Consider the following 19,320-nt stretch of genomic DNA (forward strand, 5'->3'; position numbering starts at 1 on the left):
GTCGCGGCGGCTCCTTCCGGCCCCGGCGGCGGCGCAGCGCCCCCCCGCGGCGGGGAGGCCGCACGGCGGGGCCATGGCGGCCGTGGTGGGACACGGGCTCGCCGAGGGCGGCGGCGGCCGCGGGTTCCTGGGCCCGCGGGTGCCCGCCGAGGTGGAGGCCATGGCCCGGGCCCTGCAGGACCTGGGCAAGGACACGTTCCGGCGGCTCCTCAAAGGTAGGGCCCGGCGCGGAGGAGTCCCCGCTGCCCCCCAGGAGGGACGGGAGGGGTTCGCAGCCAGAGGAGATGGGCGGGAGCCGCGGTCCCCGAGGAGGCCTTGGATTCTCTCGGTAAGGCAAGGACAGCTCTCCGAGAGCGTCCAGAGGAGGGCTGCGGAGATGGTGAAGGGCCTGGAGGGGAAGCCGTGTGAGGAGCGGCTGCTTGGTTTGTTCAGCCTGGGGAAAAGGAGACTGAGGGGAGACCTCATTGCGGTTAAACTTCCTTGTGAGGGTAAGAGGAGGGACAGGCACTGATCTCTTTGGCGGCCAGTGACAGGATCCGAGGGAATGGCCTGAAATTGTGTCAGGGGAGGCTTAGGTTGGATATTAGGAAAAGATTCTTCACCGATAGGGTGTTTGGGCACTGGAACAGGCTCCCCAGGGCAGTGATCACAGCACCAACTCTGACAAAGCCCAAAAAACGTTTGGACAACGCTGTCGGACACGTGGTGGGATTGTTGCGGTGTCCTCTGCAGGGTGAGGGTTGGACCGAATGATCCTTGTAGGTCCCCTCCAACTCAGAAATTCTGTGATTCTGTGACAACTGAGGGGCTGCAGCTTCGTGTGTCACTTCCCATCGCCTTTCCCGTCAGGAAGCTAGAGCTGAGGGTTAAATACAACGCCAGGCTTTGCTTGGTTGTTTTCTACAGTTCTGTAACAACCGTGAGAATGAGGAACAGACTTCTGCAGCTATGGATGGCCCCTGAACTCACGCTGAGTCCTGTTAGAGTTATTCCTCTCTCGTCCCTGTGCTCCAGAGCCAGTGCTACAATCAGGCTGTGTGTGACAGTCAGAGACCCTGTGGACGTCTTCATAATGTGCAGGAGACAATACAGGAACTAAAAGGTGCAGGTTTCTTGCTGAGATTGGGGCTGTAAGATTGACAATGATTGATTTCATTTTTGTCTATGAGGCTTCTCCCTGTGGTGAGAATTTTCTCAAGGCACCTTTGACCCTCAAAATGAGGAGTTGCTGAGTTAAGTAAATTAAGGTATGTAAAATAATCATGGATTAATGGAAGAGTTGTTTAGCAAAGCAAAAACACAGCTTGTTTGTGGCCAGCTGAGAGGAGGGCAGCTGCTGCCCAGCATGGGGTTGTGCTGCAACCCTGATATGTTCTCTCAGCTAACATCCTGTTAGGGTTTTGCTTTTTGATTTGAGTCAAGAAGGACTCAAAGTGTCTGGTTTGTCTCAAAGTGTTGCTGCAAACTGTCAGAAATTTGAGCAATGTATCCAGGGTTTCCTTATAATAATAACTGAAAGTAATAAAGCTACATATAGGCAGAGTCATTTGGGACAGAAGTAAATACAGATGTTGAACTGTATTTTCTGTCTAGTGCAGGGACCACAGAGACTGAAAAGCTGTATCGGTGCCAGGCAGCCTGACTGTCTGGGCTTAATTTTGGTGTAAAAGTACATTAAGTCAGACAAAATCATAGAGGTGTTTATGTGAATGTTCACAGTCTCCAGGTCTTTCTCTTTTTAAAGAGGTCTTGCTTTGCTTTCTTATTCACAGTCACTGTTAATGCACTGGAAGGAAAAGACTGCAAGGAATCTGTCAAGCTGATTGCAGAAAGTGCTAATCTCTCAGAAGAGCAACTTGCTTTCCTCATTTCTGGCATGTATACCCTTCTCCGAGAGGCCTTGAGACTCCCCATATCAACCTTCAAACAAGAAGTAAGTTCTGGGAGTACTTGGAGCCCTGATAAGTTAAAAGCTGCATCAGACACGAATTACCATCTAGATCCTATTTGCAAGGGTGGGGAGCTGCACATAAAAATGTTACTCCAAGTCAAAGTTGTTGTAAGAAACTGTTAAAAATCTAGAGCTTATTCTTTCACTTGTGTAGATTTACAGTGAGCTTTCTGAAGGCTATTTAAGCTTTGGGAAAAAGATTCCTGTATATGTTAGTGCTTCAGCATCTTGTTTACTGTACATGTTTGTTTTCACTCTGAAATTAAAACCCCCAAAGAAACCACAGCAAAGTGTTATTTCACAGACGTCACTGCTCCCTCTTACCCTCACTGGGTGTTCATACACTGCTCATTTTGTCCACACTTATCATTTCTCATATTTCCTTGCCTGCATTTGTTTATATTGCTGCCACAGAGGAAGGAAAGTCTTATGGCCAGAACAGTATAGTGGAAATTGGAATAAAGTGCAATTTCCACTTATGCTGAGGATGTTTGGTGTGAATATGTAGACACCTGCCGTGTTCCCAACCCCTATCCCTTTTTTGTGCTATTTTCTCTCATTTTTCATGTTCCCTTACCTTATATTTTCCCTCTCTCATTTTATTTTTATGTGAGTGAATCACTTCTGGGCTTCCAGCACTTCTATCTTGTTTGAGATAGTGTTTCATATTTACTTAGGCATACTGGAAATGCTCCCATATTGCAGGAAACATAGTGGAAATATGGTTTTAGTATTCAGAACTTACCTTTTGCACTTCCTTTATGTTGTCATAGTTTAAACAAGCTACTGCAAAACATATTTGAGAATAAGGGCACACAGTTACTCTAAAAGAAGAATATGTTCTGGGTAGCTAAGTAAGACAAGTGGCAGAGAGGTTATTTTGAAAAACAAAGGCTTCCAAGATATTTAGGTCTTTAAAATTAAATCACAACTTGATGGAACACCTCTGAAAATTCTTCTCAATATGTCAGCTGTCATTTCAAAACTACTGGCACTCGAGACTAAAACTTTTGGGGAAAGATACCAAGCAAGTAATCACTATTGATTAACTAGGTAAGAAATGATTTTTTAAGGCTACATTGTGTAAAATTTAACCTTCCTTGTCTTTCTAGGCTTTTAAGGAAGACCTGAAGGAGCTCAGGTATGCCCGTTTTTGCCTGTTTTTTTAATGTTTGTTTTTTCATAACTTTTACGTAATTGCTTCCCCGAATCAACAGAATGGAATTGGTATAAAAATTACCTGTAAGTAACACATAATACATCTGTTGCCAAGCATCACATAAAGCCAGAGTCAAAAACCAGGTGTTGTGTAAGACTTGATTTAGCACTGAGCATGAGCAGTGAATTTCATATGCTGGGGAGAATGGTCTAATTTAGTCTGTAATGTAGGTTATGCAAATGTGAGTGACCTTCTCTCTGCCATCCCCACTTTGCCCTGCAATATTTTTTAACATGTTTAGTAAGACAGTGGTAACATTTGAGAAGCTAAGGAAGTGCCCTACTTTTTCACTTCTTTGAAAGGCCAACCCTACCACCTTGTTCAGCTACAATCTCTCCTGCTCATTTCCCAAGAAATCATAACCTTTGTTACAGGCTTTGCCAAAATCTGTGTCAGTCTCTCCAGAGTATGTCTGAATAGAAGATCATATCCTAAAAGCTAGATATCAGATACTAGTAATATTTATAGGTTTTCCCTTATTTCTGTATTCAGTAGCAGTGACAGAATAATAGTAGTTGATGTTTTCCTCTGTAGAGGAACCTCCGCATCCAGGCTCAATTATTTTAAAATGCTCTTTCCCCACAATTCTTAGCATTCTGATTGCTGCCTAGGAGAAATAGATAAGTTTCTAATTCTGTCTTTTTTTATCCTTATTTGTCTGTTAACCTGCACACTGGCTTTATCCTTGGGCTCTGCAGAGTCATAAGCATAATTTACTTCATGAGCAACTTCGGGCAACTCAAAGCTGCAGACGTAGTCGGGGTGTAATCAGCATAAGGTGTAATTGGGGCCATGATGAAAGGTGCCTTGCTAGTTGATACAGTTTTTTCTGCAGCTCAGTGCTGGAGTTTGGCCTGCTTTTGTCTGGTAAGCTAAAATGCAAGGTGCTGCCTCTGCCACATCATGGAGTTCACACACAGGTTAAAGTAGGTCAGTAAGAAGCTGATGAATTGCTTTTGACCCAGTGGGAGGTGGTGTTTTTTTGAGGTGCCCACAAAATGAATTCAGTTTGATTATGGAAAAATGAAGAGCACTAAAAGCTCCATGACAAGTTCTCTGGGGGTGAGTGAATATTCCTCTACCAAGCAGTGGAGGAAGTTGGTATAGGAGTGCCAGAAGTCACTGGCCAGGCTGGCTGTGTCTAGAAATACAGACTCCCAGGTCCCTGTCCATGTCATTTGACCACACTTAATTGCCTTACACGCTTGTAGTTGTTTGACTTTTTTTTTTTCTCACTTTATGGTTTATTCATGCGCTTTATTCAGACACTTTTCAGTCCAGAGGATCTTTTTTATGTCTTTTATATGTTGACAAGTCTTTTTATCTTATTGTCCTGGTTAACATGACTGATCTAGCAGCAATAGTTCTGGTAACTGCATTTGAGTTGCTTGCAGACTTGTATGTTTTATGTGCTGCTTGTTGCTGCTATGCTCCCATGATTCTCACAGTACTGGGGCTCTTCCTAACTTCCATCTCTGGCACTCTTATCTCCTGTGAGTAGCTTTGTTCACCTTGTGGCTAAACTTTTAGAAGACTAAATAGTTTATTCTACTTCAAGCTATGATACTTAGTAGCACCTTTAGCATCTTTGGTTCCTATGGGAAATGTTATTTCCTACATTTCCCAATGCACTTGGGTTTGGAGATTAAATGCCTGCATGTTTTTAAGGGACTTACTAATTACATTCACACACTTACCCTCCTGCAGTGGCTCCTGTGAGTCAACCTGTGAACAAAGGCATGAAGAACACATGTGCTTCATTGAACAGCAGTGTCTTGGCATTAGTGGCACCCAGTGTTTGGGCAGATATTTTGCAATTTAAGGCAGAAAAATAGCTTATTTCCATTTTTGTGTTGTGTCTTCTTTTAAAAGGTTTGAGCTCTGCACCAGGTTACCTTTTTTTTTAACTTTCTGCATTCTGTTTTGTTTCCCTTCAGTGAAGCTGAATCTTGAACTAATTCCACCCATGTAAAGTGTTGTAATTCTCAAAGTACCTGGTCTTGGCTCTTAGTTTTGGTGGAGGGCAAGGCTGTGAGACATGTGCACTTCTGATTAATTAGATCAGTACTACTGGTTTCAAAGGGTTGTCATTCTATATTCCTTATTTCCTAGCCTGAGTGGCTGAGACAGCAAGAACAAATTCACTCTAAATTGTGGGTGCTATTTTTTTCCCCTCCCCTCCAAGTTATTTAATAACTTCATGGCTCAGGCCAATAACATGGGATTGAGACTTACTCACACATTTCTTGCTCTTGGAGTCCCTTCCTCAGACTGTTCCTTTGAAAACTGATTGCCATCTGCACCTCAGGCTGAGCTGTGCCATGTTCTGTCTGATCTGCTTAGTGTGTGACTGGCCTCATGTAAGCTGCCTGAGCCTGGAACAGAATTTTCAGCAAAATCATTGACTGCACAGCAAAAATAATGCAAACTCAAGGGTAGTGTTAAAGCTTCTGTTTTGGTAACACTTGCTCTTACAGTTGAGGAATTATTGTGATAGATACCATAATAATCATATTACAACCCTCTCTCCAACTATTCCACTACATGGAGAGGATATCCAGCCATGGTCAGACTGTGTTAAATGATACACTTGTGTGGACAGTATAAGTAATGTTTGCAGAAGAAGTCTTATCTCTTCTGAAAGACAGACTCATGCAGCCAAAAAAGCACCGTTCTAGTGCTTGCTAAAAAGAATTTCTTTTTATCCAAGCACCATTTAAAAATGTGGTGTAGCCTCCCTTCTTCCATTAGGAATTCGAGCTGTGGTAACTGCTGTTTCATCTTCCCACTGTGTGAGTTGATGAGTTATTTTTTCTCCTGTCATTAGACACTGTAAGCTCTTTAGGACAGGTAACTTCCTTTGATTTTCCTTTGATACACTGCTGTGTATCTCAAGCCACTGATGAGTAATGTCTCCGGGCACTGATTCATGGTGAGTGCTGGATTTAACTGTGGCAGCAGCAGTAGTTACTTCTCCCACTTGTCCAACTTGCCTCTCTGTAGGAGGTTACTGTCCATGTGGCTGAATGGAGAGTGTTTGCTCTGTAGTCTTTGCAATTCACAGCCTGATCTATTGAACTGAAAATCCACAGCAGCTTGTTTGTGAGGCAACACCAGTGTCGAAGGAATTGTAAAGGAGTGGAGAGGCACAGGGTGGATGAAGTGTGAATTGGTTACACCAGTCCTCATGTTAGATATGCTCCTTTTCTAAGCAGTCTTAGCTACAAGGGCCTCTATTTTGCTTTTGAGGGAGCAATTCCTTCTGTCTTGTTTTCATCGTGCTTCAGGTGAAAGTGAAGTGAAATGTGTAGGTTTGGGATTTGAAAGCATGCATTGCTGGCCTGCCTTCTACACTTGTTAGAGCCATCAGTAAAATTTTTCTGGACTTTACCAAGAGAAGTTAAGCAAATACTTTGTTCTTTTGAAACTCACCATTTCCATACTAGGTAGGACAGGAAGATGTAATACAGTTTTTAGGGTTCTTGATATAAAAACACAGGCTGTCCTTTTGAGAGCTCCAACTGAATCAATACTGAAATGCTTACATAAGAGCTGATGGCAGTTTTAAGCAATGGAAGACAGAAAATGTTGTCACATCTTTTGTGGTCTGTAATGGATTTAGGTTTTTTTTTAGATACGGCCACATAATTATAGGTACAAAAAACTTAACTGTTTTGTATTGCTCTTCTCTTTCAGGATACCAGAAGATTTCATTGTGGACTTTTCCAGTGTAGTCTTTGGTAACAGGTTGGTGTCTTCATGTGTCATACATTGTGCAGGCAGCAGGGTTGCACAGAGCTCTGCTGACACAAATCCCTCGCATCTTGAAGGAACAGCAAAATTTTCTAAATTATTGAGACAAGATTTGTCCCACTGTTTTGATTCAGTACAGTATGATGTCCATCATGCATGGCTATATATGCATTAAATGGCTTTCATGCCAATTCTCAGTTTTTTCTCTGATCATCATTTTTTATAATGTTCTAAAGACTGTGAGATGCATCAATACCTACAGATGAAAAATGCAGTGCAGAATTAAGCATTTTTGCCATCATTATCATTGCAAGTTAGAGCAACAGTGAAAGACTTGCTGTGTCGAGAGGCAAGCTACATGTGCCTTCTATTTGCTGTGGTTCATGGCAGCTTTTTCAGATAGAATTTCATCAAGTCTTGCTGTACAGTTGAATTGGGAGTTCACACTGGGTGACTTGACACATCTGAGATATCAAGTGCTCTGCTAGGTGAAATTCATTTTTTAAGCAGTATCCCTCAGTAGCTCCAGAGGAAGTACTAAATCAAGAGCTTTTTGAACATACAGAAAAAGGGAATCCCAAGAATGGTTCTCTGCTCCATCATATTTAGCTTATTCTACATCTAGAAATTTCTTGAACATTTTGCATATGGAAAACTTGTGCAGAGCCAGGAGCTGGACTTCAGTGATCCTTGTGGGTCCCTTCCAACTCAGAATATTCTGATTACAACTTTCTTCCTTGAAACTTGAGGTCACTCAGCACATAGCATCACTAACCCAATGCTACTCCAGATTCTTTGCATAGAATCTTGGTAATCATAATTGTGGTATTTCAGTTACCCTTACAAGGGTCTGAATGCTGCTACCAAAGTTAAAAATACTTTTAGTTTCCTTGATTAAGATCTTGGCTTACAGCTAAAGGTTCTTGGAGTAAAAATAAATTCAGTCTTCTCATCTTTTCTTTGCTCTTCTTTTTGAATTATAGGTGTTAAGAATGCAAAATTCATGGTTGCAAAGTGGAAATATTGTTTGCAGTGGAAAAAGAAGATAAATTTAGATGTAATTTGAAACATGCATGATTGTCTGTTTTCTACTGTGAAATCACGATGCTGGAAAATTTAGCTTTTTCTCATTTTGAAAGCTGTGATTATCCAGTGTAATCTTGCTCTGTGTTTTGAGACCAGAGAAGAGCACCTCAGATTAGATTTCTAGACAGATCTGCTTTTATAATCCTAAATGTAACACTGAATCATACATTTGCTTACCGAGTTGTAAATATATATGATTGTGATGGTAAGAGATGTATTAGCATCTGATCAAAAATTCAGTATGAGCTAGATAACCCAGAAAAATCCATTTTTAATACTTTTCCTGGCATCTTATCCTATTTTTGGACTTCTGTTCACTGAACAACAGCTCTGAAGAATTTGACATTTGTATTTCTGTGTCCCCACAATTCCATCAAGCAACATAGACTGAAAGGAAAAAAAAACTTGCCACTGACACCATCAAATAACTGCATGAAATTAAAACTTTTTTAAGGGAAAGGATAGCTCTAACTTCCCCCTCTCTGAATGGTTATAATAAATGCACTGCTTTTTTTTTAATAGTGTAGCTTTTGTTTCTACCAGGAGGGTGCATTCTGTGTGCCATTTGTCAGCTTTTCACACATACCAGTTTATTCATTCTTCCTTTTCAGTGACCTGCTAGGCATGTCTTGTTATGTGCATAGGGAACCATCCAGAACTTGTCTTTAGTTTTTGTTAGGTCAGCTGCTGCTCAAAGTTCTCTAATCTTTCATTTTTGAGTGCTCTTGTGTTGCATCCTTTGGCAGATGATGTTCTTGTCACCAGGGGTATCATCCTTTCCACATATATTTGAGATGGTCTCTGGCTGATCCGTGGTCCTTTACTTGTTCTGACTTCTGCCTTTGCAGGGTGTGCTGACAGTATATTGCAGCTGTTGGTAGAGAGTGTTTATGAAATGTAATTACAGGCTATAGGTTTTGGAGTCTTTTCTGCTCCATTTTGCTATTCCTCTTATAAATCAATGGCTTTATTAACAGCCTGTATAATTTCTGTTTGTATGTTGGCCACTATGCACATTCTGTCATCCTTACAGGATTCTTGCAGTCCTAATTTAGTCTTGTCCAAGCTGGGAAGGTCCTGACAGAAGCTTAAACTGAGCCATAAAAGTTGTGACTCTTCCTGAGGGAATGGCGCTGAAGTGCAGTCCTGACCAGAAATAAAGCTTCGTATTTGGTTACAGAAATGCTGTCACCCAACAACATTCAGAAGCTTCACCTCTGTTTGGGAGGTCACCATTGCTGGCCTTTCCAACCATTGCTAATTAGAACATCTTCCTGTTTTTTCTACTCCTTTCTTCCCCAGGAGTGCTGGTGCTGCACTGAATGGACCATCTTCCATTGATGGGAGTTAGCATGTCTTAAGGAAACCGTAGCAGTGTGGCTATTTTTAGGGATTCTCCAAATTAAGCTATTGCATCTCTACTGAGGGAACGGTCTGTTCTTACTGTTTAATCCTGCTAATGACTGTTCTAGACTCCAGCCCCTCATGGTTGTACCCAGCTGTGGTGACCTACTTCCTATCCAGGAGCTGACAATAAGAACCAGCTGATCTACTTTTTTTTTTGCTCATTCCTTTACCATACTATTAGGAATGTGTGTCATTTCTGACACCACCCAATCCCCCCACCAAAAGGATAAATTCTTCCTTATATCACCTTTGTGAGAAGCAGGAGTATTGGAGGATCTCAGCCTAATGGTCCTGTGTGCCTAATTGGATCATTAATCTTTCCAGGCAGTTTCTAAAGGCACCAGCTAACTTGCACACAAGCATCTGAGTAGGGATGTTAGAGTGCCATTCCTACAGTCCTTGATTTGTTCAGAGAGGATTCCCTTCTGATGTAAAGTCTGTAATTAGATTATGTCTAGCACCATGGATAAAGGATGTAAACGTTTCTTATCCCACCCTTAGCGGGACTAGTGGAGTAGCTTTGAAATGTACCGTAAATAACTTCCAGGGACATGGGATGCTTAGGAAAAAAGTAGATATGGTAAGTAACACATAGTCCTGAATGGACCAGCTCAATGACCTCATTCTGAAATTATTTCTGCATATGTATCTAAAAATGAACGGTTGTTAAGTGTTTGTATCAGATTTGGCTTCTTTGGTTACCCAGAGCTTAAGATGCTGTTCAGACTTTGAAGACTGTCAATCATCTGAAGTTTAATCACTGTCAACTGTGTTTCCTTACAGAAATAAACTAAGGTTTGATCAACCCAATTCTCACTGCCATATGAGTAATAAATGAAGTGCTTGGCTTTTTACACATTAGACTAGACAAAAATCTTGAAGGTTGTGCTGGGCTTGGCAGTGCACATTATGTAAGGAATTTAAAGTTTGTAAATTATGTTGGATTAACAAGAGCCGCTAATTTTTTTTTAAGTATGCTTCAAAATACATTCAAAAGACACTCAGTATTATTATATTTTAAAGCATTTCTGCTTGACAATACTAGATGCTTTTTGCTGAAGAAATGCGGTGACCTTATCCAACTGTTTTGCGTAAGTCATCTGTCTTGTTCCTGCTTGCTTGTTCCTGTTGGATCTGCATGTATTTAAAGATGTATTTGCAGGTCCCTTTCTATGCCTCCTAGTTGCATATAATTGAAATAATAGATATGCCAGCCACCACAGTGACCCTTACTAAACTTTATAGTGACATCAGTTTACTGGAATTACACAGTCACTTGGTCTCTTTTTTCAGCATGGACCGTAGTTAAGCATAGGAAAAGGGGATAATCTGAGCATAGCTGTCTTTAATCCACAATACCTCTACTCATTCAGACCTCTCTAAATGAGGACAGATGCAGGAGAGAAACAAGTTCCAGACAGGTTTGTTCTGAAGGAATCATGTTTTCTCTTTAGATTGTTTTTTCTTTTATGAATTTGCATTTCAGTCTCCCGTTACTGATTTACTCTTTAGGCGTCCCGCTTCCGAAGGCACAGCTCTGCTCCAAAGAAGTAGGCTACCAGGTATCCAGGACTTCAAGTGGAGAGTGGACGTAGCAATATCCACAAGGTATAAAAGAGAATCGTGCGTGTCCCTGGAAGTTGTTTTACCGAAGGTTAAACTGATTTCTTGGGCTGCTTAAAAATGTTAACAGGGTTAAAATGTACCTTGCTGTTAGGGATTGGCATGTAGCCTTAAACAGTAAGATACAGATGGAATTTTCTGAACAGGGTAGAAGTCAATGTATATACATGTTATTGTTGTTAACATTTCAGTCGAAGTTTGAGTCTCGTTTTAAAACTTAAAGGAGCTGATACAAATCCACAAGCCCTCAGAGATGGATGGAAGAAATTAAATGGATTGAGCCTCAAGCAGCCAGGCAAACTCTGTTTCACTGGAACAGGGGAGGGAAATCTCGTATGCAACTTCTCAAGTATATTATCACTTTATGTTGCACATGTTAAAATGACTTTACATCCCCTGCACAGTGTGCTACAGATTCTACCAAGAGAGGTTTCAGAACAGCACCTTTACACTGCCATAGTTATGCAATTGGTCATTGTACTACCTCCTGGTTTCTTTCACAAAACAGGAGCAAAGGCCTTTGTGATCATCCTGCCTGTGCCTGCAGTGAGTGGCTTCTTGCCATCTGCCAGAGCAGAGGCAGCTGGGGGATGGATCTTTGGCACAGAAACCTGTTGTCTGTGCTGTTTTGATCTCTGTCTAGTTCTAACCAAGACAGACCAAGATGAAATGAATTAGAACATGATCCAGTATTTGTTAGTACAGTAAATTATTAGCATGAGTGACTCCATATTGCATTCATGGATACCTGCATCAAGGAGAGAGTGCAGCTTCTTTGCTGCCATAGTTGCGAGTCCCATGGGTAATCAGGGATTGTCTTCCTGAAATCAAGAAAAAAGGCTCCTAAGTAAAAACTGTAATGGCCAGAAGCTACTAGTTCAGGTGACTCTGCCAAGCAGTGCTGTAAGCACCACACAGGTATCACTCTGCAGAAAAAAATCTATACCTATAAGAGAGCAAAATGTCCAGATAAACATCCTCAGGCACAGTGCTTGCAAGCTGTAAGCAAATCCTATTATTTGTTTTCCAAACAGCACAGGAGCAATATATTATCCTTTTTTGTTTTCTTTCCTCTTATTTTCCTTTCCAGTTAACCTTCCCCCTGGGATTTCTTGTTTATCATGCAGCAACAGCCTCTGCAGAGAGGTATGGTGGCTTCTGCCTGTAGTGCCTGTCAGTACCTGAGCAGGCTTTGGCAACGTCAGTTGGTGGAAGCTGCACAAGAATGACTCATTTCCCTTCTTTGGGTCATCAAATAAAATAACGACACACAAATTTAGCATAAAGACTGGAAGAGCTTGATTCTCCAGATGAGGTGGCAGTTGAAAATATGAAGGGATGGACAGGATGGTAAACTGCATAAGAAAACTGTGCATTATTATTAGCAGTACTTGGTCAGCTCTCATCCCTATCATAGTTCCACTAAAATGATTACGTAAAAACAAAAATGCTCCTAAACTTGTAGTTGCTAAAGTATTAAAGAAACGTTTAGTCTCAATACTGAGATAAGTTGGACATAAGTCTCTTATGTTCATGATTTCCAGCCAGACAGGTAAAGGACTCTGAGACTGAAATTACTCATGTTCTGTGTAAAGCCTACATGAACATTCAAAGTGGTTAATGTGCAATGCTGTAGTCATCACACTGCTGGTGTCTGCTGCTGTAATACTAATAATGTAAATAATTTCAGTTCACTGGCCCGTGCACTTCAACCATCCATTCTGATGATGATGAAGCTTTCAGATGGGACAGCTCATCGCTTTGAAGTAAGTCTGATTGCCATAATAAATAAAAAAGAAACCACTTGGAAGTTTTATTTAGAAAGTTGAGTTATTATTTAAAATACTAAAGCTCTTTTAAACAATGCATTACCATTGCTTGGTTTGCTTTGGAATCCATCATGTTCAGTGTAGCTGCATACAATATATAATGAAACACCAACCAAAATCATTTCATACCTTGTTCCTATGCACATTCTGCTGAAATCTAATCTTTTAGAAGAAAATGACTGAAAAGCTCTATTGCACAATATCTGATTGGATTAAAAATTATGAGGTTGTTATCAACTGTAACCTTCAGACCTGAAGGTGGCTTTCGAGGGCAAGAAAATTGCTGGGGTAGTTTATATAAGGTATGATACACTTCTGAACCTGCATTTTGCAGAGAATGATAACATTCTCTTCTCTGGCAGAGGTAGTTTTATTCTTTTTCTTCAGTACCATTCTTGCTGCTAGAAAGTAAAAAAAAAACCTCTTTGACCTCAGCATTAGTCAGTGGCAGTATTTATGACACTGTACCTAAAGGCTTGCCAGAAGATGCCATAAACTCTTCCGTAATTTTAACCTTTGAAAAGAAATGCTATTTGTTCTATAAATAACATGGTGGTGCATACAGGAATTCAGTGCACAGCAGGCATTGTTACATTTGAACTCTGTACAGATTTTGGCTTCAGTTCCTGGGTTAGTAGTAGTCTGGAAGGAGCACCAAAGCCCTGTGGGTTGAAAGAGGTGAACTGATTTTACTGTTAAAATGTTGTGCAAGAAAGCAGCTGTTGAGGAAGGGATAAATCTGTGCTACACTGCAAAATGTTGAGGGTGTCACTTCACAGGAGATCAGATTTACCACTCTGGACAGTCCGGGTCAGAGCATCCCATAAGCTCTGTTTGACATCTTCCATGGAACTTAAATGATGCCATGGATGTCAGGTTAACCCTTTACAACAGGGTAAGTTTCATTTTTGGGAATAAAAGCTAGTAAATATTCTTTACTGTTTATATCTGGGGCTTTATTTCCTGGCATATAATGTCAAGTCTTCATCTTGGTGCTATTGTTTCTGGTTGTTTTGGTTTGATTTTAGTTGGGTTTTTTTTCTTGTAAGTCTGTGGAAGACCCTTTGCTATTTGGCAGTGGAGATGTGTTTGTCCAGAACACACAGCAGTGCAGATATCTGATAGCAAGCAATGTGCTTCTCTTAGAATCAACTCTTTGCTGCTGCTGCTTAGATCTGAATGCCAAGGATTTGGCTGTAAACACAATTTCTGTATCTGATGAGTGGTCTTCCCACAGTGGGGATAAACCTGTGTTTTGGTTCAAGGTGCCATGTGCAAGCAAATATAGTCCTCAGCTCAGTGGCTTCCTTTCATTTGGACATGTTCAGAATATCCTGCTAACTATCAGGGCTTATGTAAGATGGTAAGTCCAGAATTCTGTTGTGAACAGTTTTAAAATGTGTCTGGCACAGGGAGATGTTACACTCTGGTCTCTGTTTGGTTTTTTAATCACAGTGTGACTTCTAACTGAAGATTTTTTTCAAAAGCAGTGGGAATTGCAGCATTTTGAGTCTTGTTGTATGTATGTCAAAAGTGAAAAGGACATGGTGCCTTTTTATGCATTTCAGATGTATGTGGAAAATGCAAATCAGGTGTTGGATTCCTCTCACATAATTGATATCTGTGCTACACTAGGCAGAAGGATGACAAGGGTCTCTGTCAAAAGAACTGCTGTCTTCTGTGTAGCCAAAGCAGTGGAGTAAATTAGGCAGAGCTCTGCAGAGCAGCATGGGACCAGCTAGACTGGGATGGGCACTCTTGTGAGCACGTGTGTTTGTGCACTGCCCTGTTGTTAGTCTGTGCCACGCCATCTGTGCCTGTGCTCAGGTGTGGATCTCTGTCTTAACACATAACAGATTTCCATCCACTTGATTTCTCAGGCTTGAAATGGTAAGAGTCCATAAGTCTCCTGCACAGCTGCAAATGCTTTGTATGTTCAAGCAAAGTCTTGTGCCTTCCACATATAGACACTGCCTGGTGCCCTTTGCTCTTGAGGTTGCTGCCAAGTCTCTTGCCCCAAGTCTCAATTCCTTTCTCTTGTAAGTTTGGACAAGCAATATCTGGAATTTGTGTTTGAGAATTTTGTAGGCTTCACAACATTCCACATGTCTTTGTTTTTCCTTCCAATCCAGGACTCTTACTTCACCACAGCAGTCCTCAGTTTACATCCTGTAGTATTTCCTTTCTTCCGTCAAGCAGTACAGAAAATGTACTATGTAGCTGTTATTTCTGGGTTTTTCCACTCTCCTTTTCCACATGGATTTAGTTGAATTAACTGAATGTTATTAACCTCAAATCCTTTGTCTTAAATCTGAAACAAACCATATTTTAAGAGAGATTGCACTGACACTGCAATGTTCCCTATCCATAGGCATGCCCTAGTGAAAGTTCGTAAGATGTCTTCTGTTTTCTAACCTGAATATTCTGTTTCAGGTGCCAGTTGCAAAGTTTCAAGAATTGAGATACAACGTTGCCCTTATACTGAAGGAAATGAATGATTTGGAGAAGAGGAGCATACTGAAGATCCAAGACTGAACACTTTTAAATTGGGAGTTTATGGAAGAGACCTGGAACCCTCAGCGTGTTCTGTGAATGGTAGAGCAGGGGACCATCACCACTTTGCCTGTATGAACTTCAATGTGACATTTATGATGTCTGCTGTAAATATTTTTTTCAATTCAAGTGTTTAAAAGCACAAGATCTTTTTGTAAGACTTAGGAAAACCAAAAAATGTATCTATGAAAAAGTATAATGCTGTTTGCGAGCATTTTGCATGATTCATCAAAACATTTTTTAAATAACTGTCTTAATAGATGTAAGAGTCATTTATTTCTGATTATGATTCATCACTTTAATTATTTGTGAAAGTCTGCTACCGGAAGCCCCAGCAATGTGTATGTATCATAAGAAAGCTCTGCAATACTTCAAATAAAAAATAAAATAACAAACCCACTCCTGCCTTCTAGTATGACAAATGCAATCTTGAGTTTTGCATAAGTAAAATTGTTGTCTGGCTTCTCACTAAGTGACTAAGATATAGCTACAGACATTTAAAGAATGTCTAATTTGAAAGAAAATTGGAAACCTGTGGATCAAGAACAAAATATCAGCTGAGCTTCCAGGACTAATTCCATGGAATTACAGAAGTGGGAAGGTGTAGTCTTAAGTCTTTATCTGGTTGATCATAATGGGCTAAATAGCAGTCATGTCATAGGTTTCTAAGTGGAAATGCCTGTCTCTTGTTTCATGTATTGCCTGTATGTTTGATTGAATGAAATCAGCTGACATGGCTGGACAGAAACCTCTGGGCCTGCAGTGGTGGTGAACAGTGGGAGGCAGTGATCTTGTAGCCCACGACACCATAGACTCATTACCTGTGCAGGTCAGACCCCAGGATGGAGGGGCTGCCTACAACCTCTGGGGTGAAAGTCACAGATGTGAGGATATCCAAGCCCCCAAGTCGAGAAAGGAGTTAAGCACAGGCTGAAGTTCCCTGAGTTGCTCCAGCAGTTGGACTGGATGGTCATTGTAGGCCCCTCCCTTTCAACAGAAATAGTCTATTCTAAGTTATTCCTTTGCCCCACCAGTTAACCTCAGAAGGACCCCCTTAACTCGAAGCATATGTTTTAAGTCTCATTTAAATGCTGTGGGACCACAAGTATGTCCCTAAGAGTTTTGCCAAGAAGGGATGCATTCCTCAGTCCTTGCCTGAGTGAGTTTTCCCCAGCAGCAAAGACATGGAGGCTGTGAGCAATGGCTCAAAGACAGCATCCTAGAACTGGAGGCTTTATCTGGCTGTCAGGTGTACTTTAGAAAGCACATGCTACTGCCACTGTTAAGCCTTCGCTTATTCTAGCTAATTGCAGGGGGTTTGTCTCAGTAGTACCACCCATACTTCTCTTTCATGTTTTGTGACTATAGAACTCGCCTTTATCTTCCTCACCCCCTGCAGAAAACTACTGAAATTAAAATTGAGGATTTGGGAAGCCTTTTACACTCCCACAGATGTTTGTGTAGGAAAGGATGACTTAGCTTTTGGATTTTAAAAATCACAACAAGCATAATAAGGCTTATTTGTCACACTTTTTAAGAGGAGACTTCTTTAACAGCAGTCCACACCAATCTAAAGATAGCTGAATAGCTCTGGTCCAGAAAGCTTTTAAAACCTGAGCAAGATCGTGTCCTGTAGTTTCAAATAAACCATCAGTCACGATTTCAAACTGTTCAAAAGCTGCATGTTCCATTTGCTTTGTAGGGGATTCATCAATAACTTCCAGCTTTGATCCATGATGCATCTTAGCTATTGTATTCAGGGAACACCAAACACCACATAAAGAATTAGCTCCTGTACCTTCAAGTGGACTGTGGATTGCGTTAATTACTCTGTGGAGCTTGTTCATCTTCTTTCTGGAATTACATTATCAGGAGCTGTGAAACAAAACATAGATCATGATGTTCCTTTCTACAGCCTTTCCCTTCTGGATGTTTAGATTTATAAGGTTTCAAACTGCAAAGATAGGTTTCAAACTGATAGGTTTATAAGGTTTCAAACTGAGCCTAAGTGAAGTCTTCAGGCAAACAGAATGCTGCATAAAATGACCTGTTGCTCAAGGCATTTGCAAAGTAGTTTTTTACTGGTCAGAGTAGAAAAATCCATGAATACCTTTACCTTCTAGACAGAATATATTAATTCAGTTGTTCTCCTGTAACAGCAATTGCCCATGTTCTCCAGAAATGGAGAGGCTTCCTGACTGTGTGAACATGAGGAGCTTGGTCTCAAATTTGTCTTGCCACACATTAAGCAGGAGTTTGTTGTAATTGGAGGTTTACCATGTATGCTGAGGGTACTTGAACACTTGGGATGTTCATTCCTCTGTACTTAAGAGTTAATTTGGGCTTTCCTTCTGACAGATTAGCTTTCCAGTAAAACAGGAGTTGTCACCCTAATGGCTAGTGGGAGTGCACAGTGGATAATTCCTCAGTTTTGATAAAATGTGAGTCTTCAAAGAATGGTTGGGTATCTCAGAACTTCATGGCAAACTACATGTTAAATATTTGTTCAATGCTGAAATATCTTACTCCTTCATGATCAAAATACTCTGGAATTTGAATTCCATTGAGTTTATGACAGTAGCCCTTTCATTCTAGTACAGAACAGAAGTAACCTTCTAAGAATCTAGATATGGCTGAACAGAAATTATTTTACCCAGCCCGCTCTAGGTTTGGTTATGCTTCAAGGACATGCTGTGAATCCCCCTTCCAGTATCATGCAGTGAAAGGTGCAACCTCAGTGGGATGCTCGCTTTGTCAGTCCTGAGGTCTTGTCAAGCTGATCACTAGTCAGTCATCAATTAGGCAGGCAGGGGTTTGTGTGGGAAGGGCACTGGGGTTTTTTCTTATTACACAGTTCATGGACCAGTAGGTAACAAGAACCTTTCTCAGACTCTGTTGGTGTTTTTCCCTGAAAAATAACCCTCCATGATCACGTTGCTCTCTCTATTGGTGCTTGCATTTATTTAAACTGGATAATGTGTTTGCATCTGAATTTTAGTTAACCATGGCATATGAACATAAACTTCTCCATTACACTTCTTCTTTAATTTCCTTTATAGTTTATGGAACATTATGACTTTTTTTTTTAAGATTAATGTGTCAAAATAGATTTAAAATAGAACTTGGACTTGATTGCTTTTCAATGTACATTATGTGTGTATGATAGCAAAGACACCCAGTACATGAAGGCAGAATGCAAAAGGAGAGGTAAAGATAGTTGCCAAAAGTCATCCAGAGATTCAGTGGCAAAATAACCCAGAAGAACTGATATGTCTTCCCTTCCTGTTCCCTATCTGTAAGTTAGTGCAGCTTCCTGACATACTGGTCAGCCCTCACACTTAGTGGTTTTTTTAATTATCTCAGCTGCATGGGCCATCAGTCCAAATCTGTTCTTGCTTATGGACTACTACAGTGTGGGCAGAGCACTTGAGAATAAAAAGCCATCTGTGGCTGTATTTGTGATGTGACTTTTCACATCCCTACTTCCGCTAGAGAAGGAGCTTTGTCAGCGTGACTGGTGGGGTGGAATTTCACACTTGGGTTCCTTGTGTTTGAGAGAGGAAAGATGCAGGTTTATTGATGGCTTTTGTGGTCTCAAAGCCTGATGCAGTTTATAGATCCAGGAGAAGGCTGAAGAATGTAGTCATGCTCTCACGCTGCCTGTTATGCCAGCCATTAGCTGCTGGAAGGAGATCAGTATTGTGCTCATTGTCATTAAAAGGAAGAAATTACACCTCCCTTTGTAGAAAAATCTTACAAGGGAGATGTGCTTTTGCAGAGTGAGTCACCTCCTCGCTTTAACTTCTTCTGTTTAAGTGAAGGATAAATCTGTTCTTGATCTCATGAACAATGCAGGTAGGCAGGAGGGTGCTTTTTGCCTTTTTCTTTTTCCTTTTTTT

General features: G+C 40.9%; 1 protein-coding gene across 1 annotated transcript; it reads left to right on the top strand.

The window, feature by feature from the left end:
• The first annotated feature begins 73 nt into the window (after positions 1–73).
• On the top strand, positions 74–15,820 carry LOC113947972 (COMM domain-containing protein 5-like). The gene is made up of 7 exons (XM_027645147.1): positions 74–215; positions 1,773–1,933; positions 3,064–3,092; positions 6,867–6,917; positions 10,929–11,024; positions 12,730–12,805; positions 15,302–15,820. The coding sequence occupies exons 1-7, from the start codon at positions 74–76 to the stop codon at positions 15,401–15,403; spliced, it is 657 nt and encodes a 218-aa protein (XP_027500948.1). The 3' UTR covers positions 15,404–15,820.
• The last annotated feature ends 3,500 nt before the right edge of the window (positions 15,821–19,320 follow it).

Source organism: Corapipo altera, unplaced genomic scaffold (genome assembly GCF_003945725.1).
Source record: "Corapipo altera isolate COAL_440 unplaced genomic scaffold, ASM394572v1 65, whole genome shotgun sequence".
Classification (NCBI taxonomy): Eukaryota; Metazoa; Chordata; class Aves; order Passeriformes; family Pipridae; genus Corapipo; species Corapipo altera.

Coding starts and splice junctions, on each gene's coding strand:
- LOC113947972 (XM_027645147.1), top strand. CDS start 74: ATGGCGGCCGTGGTGGGACACGGGCTCGCCGAGGGCGGCGGCGGCCGC. Junction 216..1,772: donor GTTCCGGCGGCTCCTCAAAG/GTAGGGCCCGGC, acceptor TCTTATTCACAG/TCACTGTTAATGCACTGGAA. Junction 12,806..15,301: donor GGACAGCTCATCGCTTTGAA/GTAAGTCTGATT, acceptor ATTCTGTTTCAG/GTGCCAGTTGCAAAGTTTCA.